Source organism: Cicer arietinum, chromosome 5 (assembly GCF_000331145.2).
Source record: "Cicer arietinum cultivar CDC Frontier isolate Library 1 chromosome 5, Cicar.CDCFrontier_v2.0, whole genome shotgun sequence".
NCBI classification, from domain to species: domain Eukaryota; kingdom Viridiplantae; phylum Streptophyta; class Magnoliopsida; order Fabales; family Fabaceae; genus Cicer; species Cicer arietinum.
In genome coordinates, this window is record NC_021164.2 from 2,832,740 (window position 1) to 2,851,676 (window position 18,937).

The 18,937-nt window shown below is 32.2% G+C and overlaps 1 protein-coding gene across 1 annotated transcript in view; it reads left to right on the forward strand.

The window, feature by feature from the left end:
* Positions 1–18,937, forward strand: part of LOC113786655 (uncharacterized) — a 34,505-nt gene that overhangs the window by 13,126 nt on the left and 2,442 nt on the right. Inside the window, exons 9-10 of the mRNA XM_073368352.1 lie at positions 3,591–3,697; positions 4,517–4,667. Coding sequence (XP_073224453.1) covers positions 3,591–3,697; positions 4,517–4,667 — 258 coding nt within the window. The remainder of the gene's footprint in view (positions 1–3,590; positions 3,698–4,516; positions 4,668–18,937) is intronic.

Genomic DNA, 18,937 nt, shown 5'->3' on the forward strand with positions numbered 1-18,937 from the left:
GAACCTCCTCAAGTAGTTATCCCTCTCCCACCCACTCATATTCCTATCGAACCTGCCGAGTCTGCCCCCCAACCTCCACGACCACTACAAACATATCAGCGTCGTCGCTTATCCTCTGTTGTGCCGGTTCCTGCTCCCATTACAGACTCTCCTCCGACGCCACATCCGGATCCGGCCCTGCCACCTGAGCCTGACCTTCCTATTGCTCTTCGTAAGGATATTCGCACCACCCGTAATCCATCTCCTCATTATATTGATTTGTGTTATCATCGTCTTTCTCCTTTACATTACACTTGCTTGTCCTCCTTGTCTTCTGTTTCTATTCCTAAAACTACAGGTGAAGCATTATCCCACCCTGAGTGGAGGCAAGCAATGCTTGATGAGATGTGTGCTCTACAAAGCAGTGGTACTTGGGAATTGGTACCTCTACCTCATGGGAAGTCGGTAGTCGGGTGTCGTTGGCTTTATACAGTGAAGGTTGGTCCTGATGGTAAGATTGATCGATTTAAGGCTCGTTTGGTAGCCAAGGGATATACTCAGATTTTTGGGTTGGATTACAGTGACACATTCTCACCGGTTGCCAAAATGGCATCTGTCAGACTATTTTTCTCCATTGCAGCAATTAGACATTGGCCCCTCCATCAGCTTGACATTAAAAATGCCTTTTTGCACGGTGATTTTGAAGAGGAAGTGTATATGGAGCAACCACCAGGATTTGTTGCTCAGGGGGAGTCTTCCAACATGGTTTGTCGGCTACACAGGTCCCTTTATGGTCTTAAACAGTCTCCTAGAGCTTGGTTTGGCAGATTCAGCTCGGTAGTACAAGAATTTGGTATGATCCGCAGTGAAGCCGATCACTCTGTATTTTATCATCACTCAGCTCAAGGGTGCATCTATCTTATTGTTTACGTGGATGACATTGTTATAACTGGTAGTGATCAGCAAGGAATACTCCAGTTAAAACAACATCTCTCAAATAAATTTCAGACTAAAGACCTTGGTAAACTCCGTTATTTTCTGGGTATTGAAGTAGCTCAATCCAAGGATGGCCTTGTAATTTCACAAAGAAAATATGCTATGGATATTCTTGAAGAAACTGGCCTACTAAATGCCAAGTCAGTTGATACTCCTATGGATCCAAATGTCAAACTCCTACCCAATCAGGGGGAGCCTCTATCAGATTCAGGAAGATATAGGAGATTGGTTGGAAAATTAAACTATCTCACAGTCACTCGTCCTGACATTTCCTTTGCTGTCAGTGTGGTAAGTCAGTTCTTAAATTCTCCTTGCCAAGAACATATGGATGCTGTAATCCGGATTCTTAAATACATCAAAAGTGCACCTGGAAAAGGTCTCATTTATGAAGACAGAGGACATACTCAAATAATTGGCTACTCAGATGCTGATTGGGCAGGCTCACCCGTAGATAGACGATCAACTTCCGGGTATTGTGTACTCATAGGAGGAAATTTAATATCTTGGAAGAGTAAGAAACAAAATGTTGTTGCAAGATCCAGCGCTGAGGCAGAATACAGGGCCATGGCACTAGTAACATGTGAACTCATCTGGCTGAAACAGTTACTGAAAGAACTTCAATTTGAAGAGACCAGCACAATGACATTAATATGTGATAATCAAGCTGCATTGCACATTCCCTCGAATCCGGTTTTTCATGAGAGGACCAAGCATATTGAGATTGACTGCCATTTTGTTAGAGAAAAGATTGAATCAGCTGACATCATCACCAGCTTTGTCAAATCCAATGATCAGTTAGCAGATGTGTTTACAAAGTCATTGCGAGGTCCTAGAATTAGTTATATATGTAACAAGCTAGGTGCATTTGATTTATATGCTCCAGCTTGAGGGGGAGTGTTAAATACTATATTAGAATGTAAATAATATATATGGGCTGTAAGTATGTAAGTATTCTGGCTCGTTAGCATTACTTTAAATTAGGGTTATTTAATACCCTGTGTCTATATAAAGAGATTCCGCTGTGTAGTTGAAACACACGGGTTATTCACAATATGTCTTTCAATACTCTTTATATTCAACACATTTTATTATGCAAGAGTCCTCTGGATTCGAAGTAGAATACTGCATAGGACTCTTCTATGTTGTGCTGAAATTTGACTTTTTCTTTATTAATTGAGACAAGGATCCAACCCTAGACCACTTTTAGTAGAAGCTTTGGTACTGTACAAGGGAACAACTATCCTAAATTATTAGGTGATGGCATAAGATTGGTTTTATATCTCTGAAAATATCAACTGAAATAATTAGAAAAGCTTCATTGTATCAACGAACAAACATGGATATTTACAATCAATCAAAACATCAAACAGCGTGTCTCGCAATATTGGAAATTTTACAGTAAATTAACAAGTAGTTACTTGTTTATAGTTTACTCCTGGTCTCAAACATAAGCAAAATTAGATCAAAGAAAATGGAAGTATCTAACCTAAATTTTGTATAGAAATATTCTCCCGACAATAATATACTATTTACAATAACACCCAACACTCCCTCTCATACTAGTGAGTAGATATCTATTATTCCAAACCAAAGTTACATAATTCGCTAGTAACCCCTACGAACCGCAAATTGGCTTTAACTGCATTAATATATAACTTTAATTGTATTAATATATTACCACGTACTCCTGTACTAATGTGGTATAAGCAAAGATACAATTACTATTGTACCAAGAATTGTTGTACTTATATAGATAACTCAACATCTAGTATTTTAGAAACAACCGATGTTGGACTAATTAGAATTGTTGTACTCATATAGATAACTCAACTTTTAACATTTTAGAAACAACCAATGTGGGACTAGTATTACAAGTTCTTCCATTTTTTACATAACTCAGTACTCCCACTCTTGTGTTAAGACCATTAATTTTTTTTGTTTTTTATTTTAACATACCGATTTATATATTAAAACGTACCACGAACCGAACTGCGTACCAACTGTGTATACCCCCCACGTACCAAATACTTTGAAGGTTACGTACCGCGTACCCGAACCCGTACCACGTACCAAAGAGAATTGAGAACCAGGTGACTATGTTCCAAACCCAACACTCCCTCTCAGACTAGTGAGTAGATATCTATTATTCCAAACTTGCGAGTAAGATCCTCAAATCACTTTGTAGGTAGTGCCATAGTTAATATGTGATACATCTGTCAACTGGTGTTTTGAAGAAGCATATGCTGTGGTTATTACTTATTAGTTCAACTTTCATTTTGTCTTTGATTAGTCTCAGTAGTCTCTATGTCTTATCATTGGTGGTGAAGCTCAGTTTTGAATAAATTTCAAAGAAACATTTGACCCAAAGGCTTATTGCTGTCAAGTGTTAAAGTAGGACGAAGAACAGTGCTTATAACTTTAGCGATTGGATGCTTTTCATGAATGAAAACCTGGTTGTTAGATACCTAAAGTACATACTTTGTTGCATAAACACTAGCTGTACTAAAGTATATTAATTAATTTGAACAATTTATCACTTAATCATCTTGCATAAATTCAACGTCTCAGAAACAATTCAACGACTCAAATATAATGGTATCTGTTCTTTTCTTCAGCTCAAAACAATCAAATTCTTGTATGGCTGTGCTGTTGGAGCCTCAATACTAAAAGTTGACTGGCTAACTGATTGTCTTGCAACTGGAACTATTTTGCCACCTGAAAAGTAAGTTGTGTTCTCGCTTCTCAATAAATTGACATTTTCTTTCTTACAACTTGTGTACCGTGCTTTTTCAATGTAGAATCATAGTTCATTGTGAAACAAAGATTAATCCAAAATAGTATTTTTACAATTTGGATCATAATTTGAAATTATTTTGATATTCCTAGCCAATGGTATTTATTACACATAGAGGTTATGAGAAAATGATAGAAAATGTGAGAAATCCAAAGAGCTTGGAGAGGAAATTGTTTATTTTAAGGGGTCCAAATTAAAAAGTGTATACAGTTATAGACTTATAAACATATCCATGGATCACAGATGACCTCTCTTGATGGGGAACTTCCATTTCCGAGCCTCCTTCATTGTTCTCATTTGGCTTTTTTTTTTCTTGTTCAAAGCGATAACTTATCTTCTCTCCCATTGTTTTATTTTCCTTTGTCTGTAATAGATTGTCTTTGACCACACCTGTTGGACATTCATTGGTTGAAATTGCATTAACTTGTTATGTGTGCATATACAATTAGCGAGTCTCTAAATATACACTTTCGAAGTTTGACTTCTTTGCAATCATTCTCATTTTGTTGTTTAAGTTAATAGTGTATACTACTTTGTTTCTAATCAAACCTCGTCTAATGTTATTTTACAATGGCTTAGCTGATGCAAAGGATTGGTTTTTGTTAATGCATATATTTTCTGTTACCTTGTTTCTTCAATCTATATGGAAGTATAACATCTTTTCATCATATTTTAGTGATACTTGTCATCAAGCAGATCTTCAAATCCCCTTTCATTTGTTTCATGATTCTGGTTTCTTTATCTTAGATACATGATTCTTCCAAATCGAAATGGCATGAAGTGGACAAGAATTGGAATGGCAGTTCATCACAGAATCCAAAATCATATTTTTGATAGAGTAGGCATTATGCTTCACGGGAAGCACAGTTTCTGCACTAAATTCGCATGTATCATCAAGGTAAGATATTTTTTTCATCCTTTGTTTTTGTTAGAATATTAGAAAATATCTTATAATATCTTTTATATTATATCAGAGTATCTTGAGTTATTTTCTATGATTAATTTATAATCATAGAGAATCTTAAAATATCTCTTATTATTATTATTATGATTTATTCCTAATTTAGGATTTAGTTTATGTTTCTCTATAAATAGAGATTAGTATTGAGTCTATTGTAATCAAGTTATCATAAAACTATTATCAATAATATTCAAACCCTTATTATTTTCTCTCCTCCTTTCCTCTAAAATCCCACAACTTCAACATGGTATCTAGAGCCTATTTCGATCCTCCTTGAACGATTTCGCCTCTATTCTGCTGTCGAGTTCCCAACAATTAGGAAATATAATTATAGTTTCTCTTTTCTAACATTCCAATATTCGGTGAGATTTTTTCGGTAAACCGTGTCCCATTTCTGGTTTACCCCTTCTTTGTAGCTTTTCGTTTATTTTCAGCAGATCAGTCGTAGTACTGTTCATCGCGCTGTAATGTTCACTGCGCAAAAAAAAATAAAAAAAAAAAACAAAAAAGAAAGTATAATATATATATTTGCTTGCCATTTGTTCCATCTAATCAACAAACAGCTGACATATTGACCAAGAGCTTGACCAAGACAAATTTTGAACATTTGATAAGCAAATTGGTCATGATTTGTGATTCGTGAACATTTACCAGATTTTATTTTGTTACTTTCCTCAATTTCTAGTATTTTCAAATAGGATTTTGTTACGCTACTCTTCTTATAATTTGTTTATTTTTCAAATTATTTAGGAAATCCAGATTTGCAATTTTTAAATATTGAATATCGTTTTCTTGTATTATCCCTTCTTGAAGATGATTACAAAAAAAAAAAAGAGTTTTCTCAAAGAAAGTGGCATCCATAGTCACAAAAATATTTTTGGAAATACATTCAAAATATTTGTGTCCTTTTTAATGTATGCATAGCCAATAAAAATTATTTTCTTACTCTAGGCTAAAGTTTTCCTTGGTTCGGATTTTGAATATGAACAAAAACAGTACATCCAAATATCTTTAGGGGTATAGTATATGAAAGTTTATTATTAGGAAATAGACTTGTGAGAACCTCAAACAGAGTTTTGTAAGCATCCTATTTATCAAATATCTTCCAGTGAGAATTGTTTCTTCCTAAAAACACTTTTGAAACAAAAATGCCTTAGCAACTTCAAGGAGATGTTTATTTTTTCGTTCAACCACTCCATTTTGTTATGGAGTATCCACACATGAACTTTGATGAATGATACCTTGTTATTATCACTTTATATATATATACACACACACAAACACACACACAATGATGAGAGCTATCTAATGAATACATAGAATAAAGGAAAAATAAATTAGAAAATAAATCAAATCAGAGCGATTAGATTCTTTCCCAAAATACAGATAAATTTAAATAGGAAATCCATTAATAAACACAATTATATCATATTTGATTGCTATATGTCAACAAATTTACATCCTTAAAAATAAGAGTGACACTTTTGGGAAATTTAAGGATTGACATACTAAGATAAAGAATCAAATGGGAAGGAAATTAAAGTGCCTAAGGACTAACAATGGCAATTTCGTTTCAGAGCAATTTATGACATTTGCATGAAATTAGGAACTGAAAGACATAACAAAATGGCTTGGCTGAAATCATGAATAAAATCCTTTTTGAAAGAGTCAAATGTATGTTGTTGAGTGTTGGGTTGCCTAAGAGTTTTTGGGGAGAAGCAACATATATTGCAGTTTACTTGATCAATATGTGTCCATCTTCAGCCTTAGGATTCAAGAGTCATATGGAGTTGTGGAATGAGAAACATGTTGATTACTCTAACTTGAAGGTGTTTGGTGCTTTACCTTTTGAACATAACAGGCCATACAAGCTTTCATAGGTGTTTGATTACTCTAACCCACTAGAGTCAAAGGATACAAGATATGGAAGACGAGATTTGGTGAACCTAAGTGCATCATCAGTGTAAATGTGATCTTTGATGAGACTAGAATGTCTGCAAAGATTTCTAAAGACCAAAAAGGCACGGTTAATCAAAATGATGGATCATATAGTACATAGGTTGAAAATTTCAAATGGAGCTACCAACTCATCATATCGATGAACTTATAATTCAAGAGGAAATAGTAAATGAAGAAAAACATCGGTGACATGTGGTTAATGACTACAATATGGTGAGAGACATGGCTAAAAGGAATATATTTTCCCTAATAAGGTATGGACAAACTTATTTCAAGGGAATGAGCAAAGAAATTACAAGAGGCCTTCGACAACAAGGACAATGACCATTGGATGGTTGCAATGACTGATGAAATGCAATCACTTAAGAAGAATAAGACTTGGGTTCTAGTGGATCTACTAGAAAACACAAGGGTTGTGGGTTCAATGAGGATACTCAAGAGAAATGAAGGTGTTCAAGGTGGTAAAAAGTGTGAGGGTCAAAGCAAGGCTTATGGCAAAGGGATATTCTCAAGTTGAAGGAATTGACTTAAGTGAGATATTTTCTCCTATGGTGATGCATTACTCAATCAAAATTATTTTGGCCATAGTAACTCAGTTTGATCTAGAACTTGAACAACTAGATGTGAAAACTAATTTCCTACACGGAGACCTTGAGGAAACTATCTACATGTAGAAACCTGAGGGTTTTTTCTAATGGTAAGGATAAAGTATGCCTACTTAAGGAATCCTTATATGGCATGAAGCAAAGTCCTATGCAATGTAACAAGAGGTTTGATGACTTCACAGTGAAGATAAGGTTTTATAGAAGCAATTGAGATAATTGAGTCTACACACTAAAAAATAGTGGAGATGTACTCCTCCATTTGATGTTATATGTTGATGATATACTCCTAACAAGCTCAAGTAAAGATGAGATCAATAAGCTCAAGTATGAGTTTAGGTCAGAATTCAAAATGAATGAATTTAGAGAAGCTAATATGATATTGGGAATGTAAATTAGTAGAGATATATCAAAAGGGAACTGTTTTTGCATCAACATGGATATATGAAGAAAATGGAAAGGAGATTTAGAATGCATGAGTCTAAATATGTTACAACTCATTTGGAGAAAAATGATAAACTCTCAACTAAACACAACCCAAATTTAGGTGAGGAAATGAGTAAAATGGAATTAATCCCTCATGCTAGAGGTGTTGGCAGCATGATGTATGGCATGGTTTGTAGCAAGCTAGACTTGCTTATGTTGTGAGTAGGTTCATGGCAAATCCTTAGCCAACCCATAGGGGAGTACTGAAATGGATCTTGAGGTACTTAAATGGTTCCTTAAGTGATGATTTGAGGTTCAAGAGGAAACTGAAGAATGAAGAGGCAATCAAAGGATATGTTGATTCATATTATACTGGAAACATTGACACAAAGAATTCTTTATCTTGTTATGTCTTTACTCTATTTAGTATAGATGTCATCTAGAGATTTCTTCTTCAATTTGTGGTGGCTCTATCAACGACCTAAGCTTAATTCATTGCTCTAATAGAAGTTACGGAAACTCTTTAGATTAAAGGCTTGATGGGGGAACTTGGAATAACACAAAACAATGTCACATTACAAATTTATATGTGGTGTGTCGAAGAAGCTTGAAGTAGCACAAAACTTGAATGAATATATGTGAGTAAGAGACCAAAAAAAATTGAAATGGGTATGTTTGATTTCAATGCTTGGTTGAAGAAAATTAAAGTAAAAAATGTATTCCTTATCGTTAAAAGAAAATCGTCATTCCATGAGACATTAATGAGTGTTGGGGTGATTTTGTCTTTTTATGCCATTTATTTATATTCGTGTTGTCATATTTTTATAGTTTTAAATGAAAATCTTTTTAGAAGTTTTCACATCATGTGTTTAGATATAAATGGATAAAAAATATTAATAGTTATTTGATGCGATGTGGCAAGACATTGTTGGTTGAATGACACCTATAAAAATCTATCTCAAAAATGGTTTTAATTGTTTACAAAGCTAATACAATTGTAGATTATGAGTTTACTATTAGGATTTTTAAGTGTATGTTCAAATACTTATTACCTTTTTTTTGGGTTGTAATTGATATCTTATTAATTTCAACTATTCTAATTGTTAATAATACGTCAAATCAAAATTTCTTTAAATATCCTTGAATTTATTCGAGACGTGAGCAAAATTCAGGTTGGAGAAGAATATGGTTAGTAAGTTCCATTTATTAAAACTCTGTTGTTATTTATTTTTGTTTCAAGTTCATCATGATTCTTTTGCCTTGAAAAATTATAAAGTTACCTTGTGGAGAACTAGATGCACCCACAAATGATATAAATACTACTATTACATTAGTTTTATTTACGTCAATAGTATTTATATCATCTGTGGGTGCATTTAACTATTACAATATAACTTTATAAAAACTATTGTTCATTCACTTTGTTATCGGTTTAAACGGGTATTGTTGCATTAGTTTTACTTACATTAGTAGCATATTTCTATGTGGATATTTTAAAAATAAAATTTACTTATTTTGGTAAATGCATACGGACAACTTCAATCTTTATCCAAAAATATTACAGATGGATCTTTTTCTTATAATTATTACTTGTCGATTATTTATGAATTTATGATAATTGTAATGACATATCTTTTCTCACCATCCTTGTGATGGGAAATTCAACAACAAATAACAATAACAACTCTAACAGAGCAATATGCAGCGGATAATCAATTTCCCAAACTTGCAAGAATTTGTGAGGAGAAACAACAAATAATCACAGCAACTAAAATCACTACCACAAAGAACACAATAATTTTTAACATGGAAAAACCTTCTCAATGTGAGAAGTAAACAACCACGGGACCAAACCAAGAATAGAGCTCCACTATGATCAAAATATGCGTACAAGAGAGTTTCAAATATGGCACAAATTCGTGCTGAGTAACCAGCCAAATAACCAGCACAACAATCAGCCAAACACAATGAGAAAACAAGCATGAAATTGAGAACAAAGTTCAGCAGAAAAATCAGGAAACACTGCTACTTTCCGAGCTCAATTTCTCCCACCTCAGACCTCTGATCGACGATCCAACCGGTCAGATTGAAGTACCATGAGTCATGAACCTGCTGTCCATATTCCAGCCCGATCCAACGGTGAACAAAGGAGAAATCGCGAATCTAGTGCAGCTGCTCTGTTTTATGCGAAAATGAGTTTTGTTCTTCCTCTCTCACTTTTCTCTTTGCTTCACTCTCTCAATTCAGCTCTCTCTATGCCACTAATCTGACCTCTCTCCACTTGGTTAAGTGAGATACATGGGTTACGCCTTTCTCCACATAGTAAGGGAGCCCAAAACCCAACACGTTGTGCACAATAGTTTTTACAAAATATATTTCCTTTTTTGGGTAAAAGATAAATTGTTATTAAACTATAGATTTGCAATCAATTATTTTTCTTATTATATTTATGTAATATTAATGATGTTATAAAAGGTAAGTATTATTATTATTTTAAAATAATTATTGAAATTCATAAAAGGAAGAAGGAGGTGAAACAATAATTAATTGAGGGAGAGTTTTCGTGGAGACACATCTCTGAATTACCTTTGTGAAAATGTTTTGTATATATATATATATATATATATGATATATAGTTAAATATAAATATAGATATAGATATAGATTTGAATCCTCCACTAAATCAATTGACATTGTAATCGAACCGAATCGATTAAACTGAGAATAGAACTTTGCAATTGTTTGGGATAAATAAAGTGAAAAATTAGTAAAAACGGTTTTCAGACTAAAAAAATCCAGCAATACTGTCTAAACCAATAATTTTTTTTTAAAATATTTTAAACAAAAAACTATTTTGAATAATTTATTATATAAATATTTAAATTATTGAAAATTAATATTATTTATTTAATTTATATTAAATGAGATCAAATAACTTTTTCTATTTTAAAATAATTTATCATACAAATTATTTTTATAAATATAAAATTAAAATAACTTTTTTTTACTCTTTTGAAATGGTACAAAGGCCTCAATGAGTCTTTGAGCGATGTGAGATTTGGAGTTGGCTGAATATAAAAAGGTTTCCAAACATTTAATATTACGGTGGCAAAATTTTTAGTGGGTAATAGATGAAAGATATGAAAAGAGCAAACACAAACAAAAAAAAATATAGATGAAAATAAAATAAGAGATTAAAGAAATAATTTATCTTTATTATAAAAAATTTGTCTAAGAAAAAAAGTTCAAAAGGATAACCACAAAAATTTATTAACAAATATAACAGTTACAAAATTTTATGCAATTATTTAATTTTTTTTAGTTATTTGATAGATAATATACACATAATACATAAATGTAATATACATTAGAATTAACAATTTTCAATTATTTTGCATTTTTATTGTATAAAGTACGCATCAAAGAGTCTTATTTAATATATTAAAAGTTAGAGAGAATGAATTATCTTAAAAATTATATTGGTGGTGTCATGGATGTAGTTTGTTGGTGTTGTTTTTTATTGTAAATATACATGACTCGAATAGTCATATTTAATACATGAGAATGAGAAAAAATTAATTGTGTAATTTATCAAATATTTAAAGTTTAATGGTGTTTTCATTGTTTCTGTAATTAAAATTTGTAACATCAATTGTTAAAATTAAAATTAAAAGTAAAATTGGCAGTTTTAAATTAAATTTAAAATAAAATCGTGGAAGAAAAATATCAAATTGGATCTCTAATTAAAAAAAAAAAAAAAACATCTTCATCTTTTTATGTACCAACAAAAAATTAATAAAACTATATCAACACGAAAAAAATCATAAAAATAACTTCTTTTTCAATTTACCAACAAATATATCTATTTACTAACAAAAACAAATCATAAAAATGAAACAGAAAAAAAATTAAATTTCCAATTTTATTAGATCCAAAATAATCAAAAGATCTAAATCTAATTTTTTGATGAATTAAATGGAAATCATCACATTTTAAAGGGAGAAGGAACTTTTAGGCTTTAACAAAAAAATTGGGAAAAATAAATTTGTTGTGAGAAACAGAAATATAAAGAAATAAAAATTTGGGAAAAAACTATATATTTTATGGGAAAACAGAAAAAAAAGTGAAAGAGAATAAAATAAAATAAAAGTGACAGTGTCGTCTCTTTTGTGCAAGACCTTGATTCCTCCGTGGGTTAGGTTTTCTCTTTGCAACATTAAATTCAAACATTAATTATTCTATAAATTCAAACCTAAGTTCATTCTCCCTTTAACACGTGACAAAGGAAAAGACAAATAAATTAGAAAGTTTGTGACTCATATCTATTATTAGAGTAAAAATGTCATACCTTAACTTTTAATTATTTTTTTGGTTCTGATTCATTTCTTTCTATTTTATTATGTTTCCTTCTATTCTATTTTATTATGCCTCTCTCTCCTATAATTAAGTAAAAATTGTAAAAAAGTAAATATTTAAATATTCTAAAGTAATAATATTTGTCATTAATATATCAAATAAAACACAAAATATATATTTATTATTGATATATAAAAAATATTTGATAAATATTTGTCACTCTTAATTATAAAATAAATACGAGACAAATATTTGTTATTGATACGTAAAAGAACATAAGATAAATATATGTAATTGATAAATAAAATAAAAATTTGGAATAACTATTTATCATCGATAAATATAAACATATTATGGAACAAATATTTATTATTGATACATAAAAAACACATAATAAATATTTGCCACTAATACACACAAAAACACGAGACACTTACTTCTCCCTGATAAATATAAAAAAACACGCGAAAAATACATAAAAAATACATTAAAAATATTTGTCATTAATAAATATAAACCGACACATGAAAAAAAATATGAGACAAATATTTGTTATTGATAAATAAAATAAACATGGACAAATATTTGTCAACAATAAATATAACAAAAAATGCAAGATAAATATTTATCATTGATACATAGAAAAGAAATTGTTACCGATAAATACAAAAAAATGCAATAAATATTTATTATTAATAAATTATAATTTAAATTTATTTTCATGTTTTTTCTATCCTTATTGTATATGTTCTTCACTTTATTAAGACAATTTTTTTATACCAATGATAAAGATAATACATAAATTTGGGGCAACCTAATTTTCTTACAATACTATCCTTTACATTTTCATACTCCATGCTTAACTTCACAATAATTGTCTCATGACAGTTTTATTTTAACAGATTATTTTCTATTCATATCTTAGCCACATATTGAGTGTCTTCTACCACTTTCTTTTATACTTTTATAAGCAATCATTTTTCCACAATCAAATGGTTATTATTTTAGCTAATTTTACTTATTTTATTTAAAATCAAAACAAAATTTCCCAAAAATTATTATTTATAATTATTATTTATAATCACAATTTATGCCACCGAAGATATTACTGGGTTGAGTCGCAGACTAGGTCGCTATCTTTAAGACGTTTCGCGTCACTGCCCAAATTGTGCAAGGCAGAGACTATCAACCACGAAGTCCCCAGGATAAAACAGCCCAGATTCACTGTATCGGAGTTCCACTGCATCGTAGAAAACCGTTCTAGAATTACAACCTCAATATGGCAGTTAAAGTCACTCTCAATATGATAATTAAAGTCACTCTCAATATGGTACTATGATAATTCATAACTGCGGCATAACCACTCAAAAAGACAAAAAAAACGAATGGAATACGACATAATAACCGCTCTAAAACAAAGGAACTACGACATAACAACCGCTCTAAAAACAAAAGGATTACGTCATAACAACCACTCTAAAAACAGAAGGGACTACGACATAACAACCGCTCAAAAAACCGAAGGGACTACGACATAACAACCGCTGTAAAAACCGAAGAGACTGCGACATAACAACCGCTCTAAAAAACGAAGGGACAAAAAGAAAGGGGAGAAGTGGCTCGAAAATTAGATGAGCAGAATATAAGAGGGAGTAAAGAGAAAGTTGGAAAAAGCATCAAACTTTGGTGTACTTTTCACAATAGCTTGAAACTCATTATATAGTGATGGAAGCAAAGTCACATATGTTTTCTAAACAATGTGGAACTTTAGTATGTATAGAGTTGAAACTACACAAAATATGATAGTTTTTCAAAGTGAGATTTCAAAAAAAAATTCTTTCCAATGTGGGACTTGAATTTTAAAAAAAGTTTATTTCCACTTAAATTTACAAAAAATATTTATTTCCAATGTGGGACTTCAAGACATTTTTAAATTCACACTAAAACATACTTATGTTCCAACAATCCCCCACTTGAATTTTAAAAAATGTTTTTGAAATAGCATCAAATGCTTCTATAAGATCGTGCATAAACAAATGTGTCTCTTGACTTGAACCTTTGCATAGTAAGTAAGATTCAGATTCAACAAGAGTGACTCGTAGTCTTGAACTCTATCTCTGACATCAAACCCAAACACAACCTTTTCATAGGGTGTATTCTCAAAAGCCCGTGCATTAATGGCCCTACACGTGTATCCCAGTATAGTGAACGCTCTAGGAATTCTGCCTCGAAATTCTATAGGAAGCGGGCCCACTTCCACATTCATATAGGTGAGTCTATCAAGAGTACTCCTGTAGCTAGGTACTCCCTCCACATAGAGTATAAATCTCATTAAGAGTTTCTATTACCTCATCCTATCATCGATTCAGGAATCATGCTTATCTAATTTATAATAGCATGTTCATCTCATATCACTTCACGACTTGTTATTACCCATTGAACCTAATTCTTGGGATCTCCAGTCTTTTAGGTCGGCTTACCATCATGAGTGACTCTATATGCATTAGTCTCATCCTTTTGGATGTATTTATGACTTTCTCTGTATCTAATCGTTTCATCAAAGGTTTTGCTAAATTCTCATTGGTGCATACATGATCCACTATAACAACTCATTTAGAAAATAACTTTCTAACAGCGTTGTGTTTACGACGAATTTGTCGTCTCTTATCTTTGTAATAACGATTCTCAATCTTCGCAATAACCGCGGTACTATTGCAGTGGATCAACACATCTGTCATAGGTTTTTCCCATATAGGGATCTCAACTAGCAAGCATCTCAACCAGCTCGTTTCTTCACTAGTAGTAGCTAGTGCTATCATTTCAGACTCCATAGTGGACTGAGCCAATATTGTCTGTTCTTCGATTTCCAAGATACAACACCACTCACTATATTAAAATATAGTCATTGATTGCTTTGGAGTCATCTGATAAGACGTTCCAATCAACAACATTGTATCCTTCAAGGGCTGTAAGAAATCTTTGATAATGTAATCCGAGACTCATGGTCCTTTTCAGGTGTCTCATGACTCTTTCCATAGCGTGCCAATGCTCCATACTAGGTCTACTGGTAAACCTACACAACAGTCCCACGACATAGGCAATGTCGGGTCTAGTACAATTAGTGACATACGCGAGGTTGCCAATGATGCTCGCATATTCAGTTTGTCTAACACCTTCACCAATGTAATTGAAAAGTTTCACACTTAGATCATATGGTGTGAAAGCAGGTTTACAGTCAAAGTATTTATATTTCTTTAGGATTGTTTCAAAATAGTGAGACTGATCCAAAGAAATTCCACTTTCTGACCTAATAATCTTGATTTCGAGGATTACATTTGCTTCTCTAAGATCTTTCATATCAAAGTTGTTACTCAACAATGATTTCACAATATTTATAGAATGAATGTTTGAATCAAATATGAGTAAGACATCTACATAGAGAGATATGATAGTGCAAATGCCATTTTCAAATTTATAGTAAATACATTTATCACTTTCATTCACTTTAAACTCATTCGATATAATAAAGTTATCAAATTTTTCATGCCATTTCTTAGGAGCTTATTTAAGACCATACAAGGATTTATCTAACATACAGACCTTGTATTCTTTTCCTTGAATTGCAAAACCTTCAGGTTGTTCCATAATAGATTTCTTCTTCTGAATCACCTTTTAAAAAATGTTGTTTTAACATCCATTTGGTGTATCACCAGGTTAAGAATAGTTGTTAGTGATATAAGTATTCAAATGGATGTTATTCTAGTGATCGGTGGATGTTATTCAAATCTATATTTTCTCTTTGTCTAAAACCTTTGGCTACAAGGTGTGCCTTGTATTTATCAACAGATCCATCGGATTTTAGTTTCTTTTCCAAAATCCATTTACAACCTATTGGTTTGCAACTAGGAGGAAAGTCTACTAAATGTTAGGTTCGGTTAGACTCTAGAGAATCCATTTCATCGTTTATAGCTTCTTGCCATAGATCTGCATCCAATGATGACATAACTTCTTTAAGATTTGCAGGATAAATCTATATTTTCTCTTTGTCTAAAACCTTTGGCTACAAGGTGTGCCTTGTATTTATCAACAGATCCATCGGATTTTAGTTTCTTTTCCAAAATCCATTTACAACCTATTGGTTTGCAACTAGGAGGAAAGTCTACTAAATGTTAGGTTCGGTTAGACTCTAGAGAATCCATTTCATCGTTTATAGCTTCTTGCCATAGATCTGCATCCAATGATGACATAACTTCTTTAAGATTTGCAGGATCCTTTTCTAAATTATAAGCCATATATTCTAGTCCATAATCTATAGCAACTCTTACTCCTTCGAGTTTATGTTTCGTCTTGTTTGTTGCTTTCAATGCTTCTTGTCACAAGAACTTGATTAGGTTCGCTGCCCCCACTATTTCTCAATTTAAAAGGGGATTTATTTTCATAGAAGTCAACTTCATTTGACTTTATGATCACTTTTGCATTTAGGTCATAAAACCTATACGCTTTGTTATTTACCGCATACCCAATGAATTCTCATTCATAGGCTCTACTGGCGAGTTTAACTCGCTCAAGATCGGGGATTCTGACATAAGCCAGACTGCCCCTTGTTTGAAAGTATGACAAGTTCGGTTGTCTTTTCTTAACTATCTCATAAGGAGATGTTTTGTTTTTAGATTTAAGAACTCTATTCAAAACATAGCAAATAAACAATATATTTTTTGTACATCAATGAGGTGAAACACTAGAGTTAAACATACTAGCAACAACTAGTTCAATAAGAGTTATATTCCTTTTTTTCTTTCAACTTTACCATTCACTTTAAGTAATTATGGTGCAGTTGTTCCATGTATAATTCCATACAATTTATAAAACTCATTAAATAAACTAGAATCATACTTGGAACCTCTTAATCTTTATACTAAATTGATTTTCAATTTCAGTTACAAAGATCCTTAACATGTAAAGCGTTTCACTTTGGGTAGCAGTCACAACTAACTTATTCAGAGTATCTCAAACATATCTCGCAGTATTGCTGGAACTATGACAATTCATAACTACAGCATAATAACCGCTCAAAAAGACAAAAAAGAATGACAAAAAACGAATGGAATACGACATAATAACCGCTCTAAAACAAAGGGACTACGGCATAATAACCACTCTGAAAACAAAAGGACAACGACGTAACAACCGCTCTAAAAACCGAATGGACTACGACATAACAACCGCTCAAAAATCCGAAGGGACTACGACATAACAACCGCTCTAAAAACCGAAGGGACTGCGACATAACAACCGCTCTAAAAACCAAAGGGACTGTGGCATAACAACCGCTATAAAAATCGAAGGGACTGCAGCATAACAACCACTCTAAAAGTCGAAGGGACATAAATAAATGGGAGAAGTGGCTCGAAAATTAGGCGAGCAGAATATAAAAGAGAGAAAAGAGAAAGTTGGGAAAAACATCCAACTTTGGTGTACTTTTCACAATAGCTTGAAACTCATTATACAGTGATGGAAGCAAAGTCACATATATTTTCTAAACAATATGAGACTTTAGTATGTATAGAGTTGAAACTAATATGATAGTTTTTCAAAGTGAGATTTCAAAAAAAAATTATTTGACTTAAGTTTTAAAACAAGTTTCTTTCGACTTAAATTTACAAAAAAAAAAATATTTCTTTTCAAGGTGGGACTTCAACACATTTTTAAATTCACACTAAAACATATTTATGTTCCAACAATTCGGTATGGCCAGACAAACCCTTCGTCCTCCTAATTTCTCCGAGGTTAAGTTTCTTCTATTTTTTCCCTTCAATCTTTATTCTTTTATCTTCACTGATAGATTATATATTTAATTTATTTATATAGGTTAAGTTTCTCCGAGGTTAAGTTTCTGAATTATTACGAGTTTCAATGTGATTTAGGATCTAGACGGAGAGATTATATTTTTTAGATTTTTAGTGGTTTTTCTATTCTATTTCATTTCACGGTTTTTTGTTTTGTATGAAATGTTAGCTCAACTGTTTAAGTATTAAAAATTATACTATTGAATTTCGATTGCAATATGGAATCATTCGAAAACCTACAATATTGGTGTATAGGCCACATTTGGCAGCAGTTTCTTGCAATTTTGCTGATTGGAACCTAATTTTGAAGCTGTGAAAGTGAGAGGGTAAAAAGACTTAGATTTGGTTTTAATTAGTTTTTATCTAGGTTACAGATATTTATAATTTAAAATAAGTTTAGGATTCTTCACCTGTGGAAAAGTTATTATAAGTTTGAAGATGTTTCCGGCAAGTTGAGTGAGAGAGCTTCTTAAGTAACTTTGGAGATGCAGAAGCTAATTTTGACTTATACTAGAAGCTATTGTTCAAAACTATTAGGGTTTGGCGCTCCAACCAACTGAGCTAAAGAGCTAATAGCACATAATACCCCATGAAGGTAGCCCTTATAGGTAGGGGCAACAACTGGGTGGTAAAGTTTACTTTGAGAATCATTATTATTTGCATGGTTAGTGGGGGGTTTTGGTTGATCGTTATGAAGAGATGATTGAGAATTATCATCCTGGTTTTGGTGATCATAGTGGCTTCTTATGACTCATTTTGTGGGGTGTAAACCATGTGGAAAATTTGGGGATTACCCTGTTGAAGGGTGTTTGAAACAAATGGATCGTGCTTATAATTTTTGGGATAATAAGATATTCCAGATGTATGATTTTACTCACAAGTCACTTGCTAGTAGAAGGGATTGGATTTTTGGTGGAGGAAACTCTCCTGCCTTTGTCGTGGCAGCTGCTGCAGTCCTTATGAGTAGGCTCTTAGCTGACAGGTTTGGAAGATTTGCAATTCAACTGATGGGATTATT